Source organism: Pterocles gutturalis, unplaced genomic scaffold (genome assembly GCF_000699245.1).
Source record: "Pterocles gutturalis isolate BGI_N339 unplaced genomic scaffold, ASM69924v1 scaffold7768, whole genome shotgun sequence".
In the NCBI taxonomy this organism is placed as follows: Eukaryota; Metazoa; Chordata; class Aves; order Pterocliformes; family Pteroclidae; genus Pterocles; species Pterocles gutturalis.
Genome location: NW_010120385.1, coordinates 10,762 through 19,470, shown reverse-complemented (window position 1 = coordinate 19,470; position 8,709 = coordinate 10,762). Strand labels below are relative to the sequence as shown.

At 52.9% G+C, this 8,709-nt stretch overlaps 1 protein-coding gene across 1 annotated transcript in view; it reads left to right on the top strand.

Annotated features, from left to right (window-relative positions):
- Positions 1–7,745, top strand: part of LOC104464238 (anion exchange protein 3-like) — a 26,835-nt gene extending 19,090 nt beyond the window's left edge. The window contains 10 exon segments of the mRNA XM_010076886.1: positions 1–45; positions 343–491; positions 1,879–2,073; positions 2,514–2,720; positions 3,316–3,405; positions 4,943–5,109; positions 5,495–5,748; positions 6,081–6,250; positions 6,716–6,889; positions 7,668–7,745. The exon segment at positions 1–45 is cut by the window's left edge and continues 20 nt beyond it. Coding sequence (XP_010075188.1) covers positions 1–45; positions 343–491; positions 1,879–2,073; positions 2,514–2,720; positions 3,316–3,405; positions 4,943–5,109; positions 5,495–5,748; positions 6,081–6,250; positions 6,716–6,889; positions 7,668–7,745 — 1,529 coding nt within the window.
- The last annotated feature ends 964 nt before the right edge of the window (positions 7,746–8,709 follow it).

Genomic DNA, 8,709 nt, shown 5'->3' with positions numbered 1-8,709 from the left:
ACTTTGCTGCTCTCTCTCCTGCCATCACCTTCGGGGGACTCCTAGGTAATGGGCCTGCTTTCTGGTCTGCTCTTTGCACGCTGGGACACTGGCTGTGTCTGTGTGATGCTGTGCCAGGGTGGGCTTCAGTGCCACTCGCTCAGGGCGAGTGGCACTGGCTGCCTTGTCCTCTCCCTGCCGCTTGGCCTCTCCAGCCTTGGCTCCCTGCCTGGTGTAGGGGACCTCTGACTGACGGGACGGGGACCTGCCACCTCTGTCTGGAGCTGTGTCTGCAGCTTGCCTGCCTGCAGTGACGGTGCCTGTGTCCGGGCTATAACACTGACATATTGTTCTCTTTCCCAGGAGAGAAAACTGAGGGTCTCATGGGGGTCTCCGAGCTGATAATCTCCACCTCGGTTTTAGGGATCCTCTTCTCCCTGCTTGGAGCCCAGCCACTCCTGGTCATTGGCTTCTCAGGGCCTCTGCTGGTGTTTGAAGAAGCTTTTTACAAGGTACATGCAAGACAGTGTACATATTTGGCTCCTGTTTGCTCTGCCCTTGCACTGGAGAGGGCAGCCAGCATTTCTCAGCTCTCCAAAGGGTCTTTGATGGTGTGAACTCCTTGGGTCCTGCCAGGCTGCCCTCAGCTTGGCCGGGGCTGGCACTGGCTCTGCTGACCTTTTGCAGGTCACGCCATAGGGACTTCTGCCTCCTGTTGCTGTATCCCATGGGCTGACCCCCTTGAAATGTGACAGCAGTAGCAGTACCCCTCTACCTGCTGACTGTGAGGGGAACGTCGTCCCCTAGCCCTGTGCTGCAGCCCATTCTGGCACAATGAACACTTGTAGCTGCATCATAAAATACTAGTCCATAATACTATCTTATTCTTGGGGCTTCCTTTGAAGACCATTTCACAACTTTTACCTGTGTCCAGGTTTCCTTGTATGGAAACCCAACAACGTTCAGTGTACGACTCATTTGGGATGTCCCACCTACATTACTCCTGCCTCTCACGATGAGCCCGAGGGTGTGTGCAGAGATACCCTGGCTGGCCAGAATGGACGTGTTTCTTTCTCAAGAAGCATGACCTTTTCACTGTTAAAAGCATCCCTCTGTCACTGTACCTTCAAGCAGTGGGTCTAATCCTTCTCCTTTTTTCTGACTCCTAGCATGTCTGGGATTTTTAAAGCATGTTTTTTTTCCTACAGCTAGATTTTCACTTTGGTGTGTCGAGAGTTTGGAGCTAGTGATGCCACTGTACAGTGGGAATTTATCTGCTCTCCTGTGACCTCATGTCTCACTGACTGCTTTTGCTTCACCTCATCACTGTGTATGAAGGTGTATCTCTGCTCTGTGTGAGGGCACTGTCTGTGGTGGTACTCAGGAAGGCTGCAAAGGCAGGGTGTGATTTCCTCTGGAAGTAGTTGGTGTTGCTGTGTGTGGAGTCTGTTCTGTGGTGACAGCCTGGGAGCTTTTCTCCCCACACGCGCAACATGCATGTGTATGCAGGATGCTATCTGGGATCATGCCCAACTAATGTAGCCTTTATGCAGCAGGTCGTAGCAAGATGCTCAGGCTCTACTGAGTGCATGGAACAGTGGAGAGCTCTGTTTGAGCAACGGCACCTCCATATGGGTAGGATGGGGAGCTTCCACAGAGACTGAGGGAGGTACTGTTATAAAGACTGGAGCAATAAAGACCAGCTTGGTGTGAGCCGGCTGGTGTTAAATGCAAAGTCTGCAGCTTTACCTGTGACTCCAGCCCCAAATTCACTGTCTCTGTGTTGGATGCCTGAGCAGATGTGTATGCTTTTTTCCAGGAGAGTCTTCGATCTTAATGGGGAGCAGATATGGGAGGCAGCCTGGGAAGCCACGAGTAACTTTCCCCTTTCCATTTCAGTTCTGCCAGACACAAGGCATTGAGTATCTGACAGGCAGAGTGTGGATTGGTTTGTGGCTCATCGTCTTCATCTTCATTATTGTGGCAGCTGAGGGAAGCTTCTTGGTGCGCTACATCTCGCCCTTCACCCAGGAGATCTTTGCTTTCCTCATCTCCCTCATCTTTATCTACGAGACCTTCTACAAACTGTACAAGGTGAACCTTCCCCAGGGAGATGGGCTTCTGCATCTCTCGACCCCCCAGGAAGCTGCTGCTTTAGCATACAGGAGGCAGGGAACCAGGGCCAGCTCAGCCACAGCTTTTCTAGGCGTTCTGCAGAGCAGTTCTTTGCTGGCCTCTCACGCCCCAGCCCAGCTGGCCCCTGTGCCACTGCAGAAGCTGGCAGGATGAGCCCTAACATCTGTCTCCCCTTCTCTTCCTGCAGGAGGCATTAAAGAGGGGACACTTTTCTCTCCCCAGCCCTCTCCAGCTGGGTAGGTTGTGAGATGAGGTGATGGATGCTGGGACTGTCCACACCAACCATTTACTGCCCTCACCTCTCCACAGAGCAGGACACCCCCCTGCCCCCAGTAGTGACAGTGCCCCCTGGCCCCTCCTTGCGCTGACAGTGCCTGCTGCTTCTCTTACCTGCCCAGGTGTTTGCAGAACACCCTCTGCTGAAGTTCTACCCACCAAACGTGCAGAGCGGCCTGAATGCCAGCATGCTGTCTGCGGATGCGATGTCACTGGGAATCAGGATGCAGCCCAACACAGCTCTCCTCTCCCTCATCCTCATGCTAGGCACCTTCTTCATTGCCTTCTTTATGCGCAAGTTCAAGAACAGCCGTTTCTTAGGAGGAAAGGTGAGAAGTTTGTGGGACCCAGATGTTAAGGACAAGGGAGATGCCAAACAAATAATGCTTCTTGCTACAGCCTTTTGTTCTCCAGAACATTTGGACTGTCCCCCAAAGAAACACCAAATAGTCCCTTAAATACCATGCAGAAGGGATTGTAGCCTGACCTAGGCTGCAGACCAGAGCTGGCTGTTGATGATGGTGTCACCTTTGCTGAAAAGTCCCCTGGACCTTGAGAAGGCTCCTTTGGCTTGATGCAAATCTGTTAAACTAGAATATAGGAAGGAGAGCTTACAACTTGGTCCCTTTGGACTTCTCTGTACATGCAGGGCATCTGTAATACCTGGAGCACTATCCAAATAGGCCAGTTGGAACAATTAGCCAGTCATGTAAGAGCGGCTGGAAGACTGTGTGTTATGTGAGTGGTGGGATGTGCAGCCCCATGGGCCAAGGCTGCGTTCTGCTGTCCAGCTCATCAGTGGGGCTCAGACTTGCAGTGGTGCTTGGCCCCATCTGGCCCTTGGCTTTGCCACAGGCTCCCTGTAGCAGGGTGGGTGCATGTAGCCAGCCCGTTCCCTTTGCAGCGAGAGTGTTTGTTCTGCAGGCTCGGCGGATCATTGGAGACTTCGGGATCCCCATCTCCATCCTGGTCATGGTGCTCGTGGATTACACCATCACTGACACATACACGCAGGTAGGCATCAGCGCTTGCTCAGAGCCCCTCCTGCAGCCCAGCAGTGATCCCTGCGGCACCGTGGCCTCTGTTGTGCAACAGGGGATTTGTGTTTCCTGCCTCTTTAGTCATAACGGCCCAAAAGCTCCCTTCGTGTCACTCCCATGCTGGAGGGAAGCTCCAAGGGTCTCATTGACACTGAGACCAGAGCTACAGGGACTGGAGTACCCCTGGAGTCCCTCTGATACTCCAACTGTTAGTAGGGGAGGGTTTAGGGGACCGGAGAGATTCAGTCAGTTACTTCCTTGTTTGTAACTCTTAAAACTTATGGCAAGACATAAATTGGCTATGCACACTGAAGGGGGTGGCATGTAGTGTGGTTTCAGTGGGGTGTTTATCATGGGTATAGCACTTAACATATTTATACTCTCCTTGACTACAGGCTACTAAATGTTTGATCACTTTGCCTCAAGTACAATAATCTCTCACAGTTTATACACAAACTTAATGTTATCAGACAAACCCATCTCATAGGTTTCCTTTTTTCCCCCCTGTTTTAGTAGATGTGTAGTTGTATCTTTTTTTTTTGATATTTCTTTCAGCTAACATCAGGGAGAGAGTGAAAGGTAGTTCCTGTTCAGCATGCAGGCTTCTCATCAAGTCAGCCCAAGGCTTAACAAATACATTTTTATTCATTTAAATTTCAATGAAAAAATCTGGTTTTATCAGATGTTTGTAAAATCATGCACTTTGTTGCATTCTTTTCATACCCTTATACACTTCTACAATTAGTATCAAAAGCGTTATCATTTCAGCATAAACTCAGCATAAGTACAAAGCTTTCTGAGAAAACGATACTTACTTAGGCAGCTTAGCTCAAGTACAAGCATTCCAGGAATATTATTCATACTTATGCTGATTAACATAAATGCAAATCATAAACTCTCCCAGCAGTGCTCATGCAGGCACATAGCACAGAGCTCAGAGTTCAAATGCTGATGAACGCTGGGTCATGATGATGTACAGCTAGGAGTCTGTGTGGTCTCTGATGGGACCACAAACATGATATTCCGTCTGAACATGATTAGGGTGAGGTCATTTCCAGAGAATGTGGCCAGTTCTGGGGGCCACACTGCAAAAACCACATTGGAAAAATGTCTCAGAAAAGGCTTGGAAAATCTGGAAAGCCACCTCAGAGAAGAGTAGGCATTCAGGACACTTGATTTGTCTAAGCAGAGGTCAAGGAGCGTTTTAACCATGCAAGCACTGACATGGGGGTGAGCTTCCTGAGGGAAGTTATTTCCTTGGTCTCTTGGACAAAAACAAAGGGAATTCCAGTAGCTCAAAGGAAATGAGACAGGCCCACGTTAGGGGACATGGGATTTTTTGCACTGAAGGGGACTATCCATGAGAAAGTTCTGCTCGGGTCAGGGTGGCTGTCCCATCATCTGAGGTGCTCAGACCAGGGAGACCAGGAGGATCAAGTCTAGTCCTGTGTGAGGCTGTGGGCATGTATATGGTGATGAGTAACAGCTGGGTTTTGTGGCTACACCACCAGAAGCTGAATGTGCCCTCCGGCCTGTCGGTCACATCTCCTCACAAGCGTGGCTGGTTCATTCACCCCATGGGCAGCAGTGGGACCTTTCCGATGTGGATGATGTTTGCCTCTGCCATCCCTGCCCTCCTGGTCTTCATTCTTATCTTCATGGAGACACAGATCACTACGTGAGTACCTCCCCTGTTAACACCAACTGTTGCTAACCCCTGGGCAGGCAAGGCTGGGACAGGTGCTGGTGGCATTGGCGTGGAGATGTGCTTGGCATCCCAGCATGACAGCAAGGGCAGGATCCTGGCCATTTTGGACTGTACCTTCTTGGGTCTCTTGTCTCTTGGCTCCCCTCCTGGCTTACGGTGTAGTGGAGACCTGCCTCTGCCAAGCGCGGGAGGAAACCTCTAACCTAAGCTTGACAGCCACTGTCCCTATCCTCAGCCATCTCTCTGGTGTCCCCATATGTGCCCTCTCCAAGGAGTGAACATTGTCCCCAGCTACATTGCTGTCCCCGGGCACCAGGGTGGGCCTGACACTGACCCAAGCTCTGTTTCTTCCCAGGCTGATAGTGAGCAAGAAGGAGAGGAAGCTGCTGAAAGGCTCTGGCTTCCACCTGGACCTGCTGCTCATCGGCACTATGGGGGGCCTTTGTGCGCTCTTCGGGCTGCCCTGGCTGACCGCAGCGACAGTGCGCTCCGTCACCCACGTCAATGCCCTAACGGTCATGAGCAAGGCCATCGCACCAGGAGAGAAGCCCAAGATTGAGGAGGTGAAGGAGCAGCGTGTGACAGGAGTGCTTATTGCTGCCCTCGTCGGTGAGCCTCTGCTTGGGTGAAGGAGTGAGGGGGGGGTCAGGGCCGACCACTTGAATCTCTTGGCAGCACCCCTGTGCCACAGGCCAGCTTGTGCTCTACCCATTCGCTGCACAGCTGCCATCACCTACACTCATGACAGCTCTCCTCTGGCAGCCTTCAATATCCCCCACAGTCAGTCCTTCTCTGCAGCCCTTCCATCCAGACCTCTCTTGAGCTTCCTTTCCCTTGCACACCGGGACAGACAGACAGGAGGCGGGAGAGGGACTGAGGCCAAGGTGCCTTGTGGAGGGGCTGATGTGGGACACACCATGCTCTGAGCTCTGTCTGTGCAGGTCTGTCCATTGTGATGGGGAACATGCTGCGGCAGATCCCGCTGGCTGTGCTCTTCGGCATCTTCCTCTATATGGGGGTTACATCGCTCACTGGCATCCAGCTCTACGAGCGGCTGCTCCTGATCTTCATGCCATCCAAGCACCACCCCGACCACATCTATGTTGTCAAGGTGAGCAAAGGCAGGTTGTGGGAACCAGGTAATGAGGAGCAGAGGAAGAAGAAGCAGTTGAAGGGGGGATGGTGGCTTGCTAGAGTGATGGTTGGCTTGATGACCTACCTCAGCTGCAAGTTGGTGCCAAGACGTAGTGCAGGCCACACATGGAGGTGATACAACAGTGCCATAGTGTGCTGACAGGCTGCACGCAGGATATTGTATGGACAGACTGTCTATAGCGGTGATGCATTGCTTGAATGGGTGTAGGGACACTGTGCTGCCAGGTGGGTATACTGCTGGGTGGCATAGAGCCTGGTGTGGTGTAGAGTTCTGCCTTGCTACAGGGTACAGGCAGATAGAGTGTGCAGCAGTGTTGTGTCACTGCACTATGCTGTGCAGAAGGGTTACGTTTTGCCAGTTGGGTCTTCATTAATCTTTGTGGAAGGATAATATGTTCTTAGACTGGATTTACCTCCCTAGGTGAAGACCTGGAGGATGAATCTCTTTACCTGCATTCAACTGGCCTGCATTGTGCTGCTCTGGGTGGTGAAATCTACTGTGGCATCCCTGGCCTTCCCCTTCGTCCTGATCATGACAGTGCCATTGCGACGCTTTGTGCTGCCCCGCTTCTTCCATGACAGGGAGCTCAAAGCGGTAAGCAGCTAAGTGTCCTTGAAGTCTAGTTTGCAACACTGGGGTGAGGTTGAGATTTGGCAGACCGAAAGGCTGGGACATCCTTGGCCAGCAAAGCCTTGGCTTTCCTTGCTGTTGTCTGGGGTTCTTTGTTTAACAGCAGTAGTTGGGTCCATGGCTTCCTCAGAGCTTGTAGCCCTGGGAATTCAGTGTGGGATGGATGGGCAGCCTAGGGCTAGGAGACAGGAACCTACCATGCAGAGACCTGAAATAAGGGTTTCCTCTTCCATCTTCCTCCCCATTTGTGGCTGCTTCATCAGGAGACACCACATTTCACCCCTGAGACAGCACCAAGAAGAGCCCAGTGGCCCACCAGAGCCTGTGGCTGCTTGGCACAGGAACACATAACCACAGTGCCAGGGTGCTGGCGGCTCTTTGGGTGCTGGCAGCTCCTCTGCTGCTGCCAACATCCTGAGCTCCTGTTGGAGACCAGCCTGGAGCAGCACCCACAAGTGGGTGCTGCCAGCAGGGGAGGAGGGACGAGCTGCTATGCTGGACGAAAGCCCCAGTGATGGGGCGCTGTCAAACAAGACACTTACAGGAAAGGGCATTGGGCTGGGGAAGCATGGATGGGCATGATGGGCAAAAAAAGGAGCCTGTTGGCAGGAGAAGGAGCAAGGGCTTTGCTCTTCCCAGCACAGCCTGCCTGGCTGGCTGCACACTGATCCCTCAGTGCCAGGCTCGAACCCACGCTGGGGGCGGCTGTGGCCTTCAGAGCCTGGTCTCTGCCTCTTCCCAGTTGGACTCGGAGGATGCGGAGCCAAACTTTGATGAGGATGGCCGGGACGAGTACAACGAGCTGCACATGCCTGTGTGAGCTGGGACCTTTCCTCCTCGCTCATGGGACAAGCTGCTCAGCGCCTGCTCATCCCTCCCGAGGACTAACTGGAGATTTGCTGTGAGTCACACGATCTCTTGCCCGAACCAAGAAATGGCTGTTCCATAGCCCAGCAGGAGGCAGCCCGGCTCCTGCTGCCTCATCGCTCGCTCAGCAGAGGCTGTGAGTCTCTCTCCTCTTGGACCTGGTGGGCTGAGAGATGCCTCTCACATCCCGAAGCTGTGTGGGTCACGAGTGCCTGGGGGTCAGGGGTCTGCCCCTTTCCCTGCTGAAGGCAGCCTGTGTCCAGTCTCCAGGTGGTGAAGGGGAGTCATGACAGTTGGTGCCACTGTGTCCCCCTCTGCTACCATGAAGTTTGGGTGTCCAGTGCTCTGACCCTGTCTGCCAGACTATCATCTGTCCAGTCACCCTCTCACAGGACTGTTTTCAGCTCTTGCTCAGCGTCAGGGGGGCTGTTTGCTTCCTCCCAATTTTCCCAACCCTCTTTCCAAAGGAAAACTGCACAGGGAGGGGAGGCTGGGGGCAAGCAGGTATCTGAAGCCTCAGGTGCCTGCCCTCTTGCAGGGACTAAGAAGAGTCCTGTGCCATTCTGCACCTCCACAAAGGTTGCAGGGGTAAAACCTCATCACAAGGCTCCGTCCCAGTCCTGAACCCCATGTTCCTCTCCCTGAGGACAAACCACATTTAAGAAGCTATACAGGAGAAGTAGTGCTGGAGCACAAAACAGTCCTTTGTGCCCCCTCCCTTTTCCTGTGCAGTGATCCACTGGGTCTGGCTGCCTGCAGCCCCACAATGAAGTCACTGAAACCCCCAGCCCCAATTCCTTACATCTCTAGAGGTGCCCTCTAGTTGGGAAGGAGCAGCATTCAGCATGCCCAGCACTCAGCCTCTGTCACTCCAGGCCAGATGCAAACACCTTTCCTGGAAGGGCTGTCCCATGGGG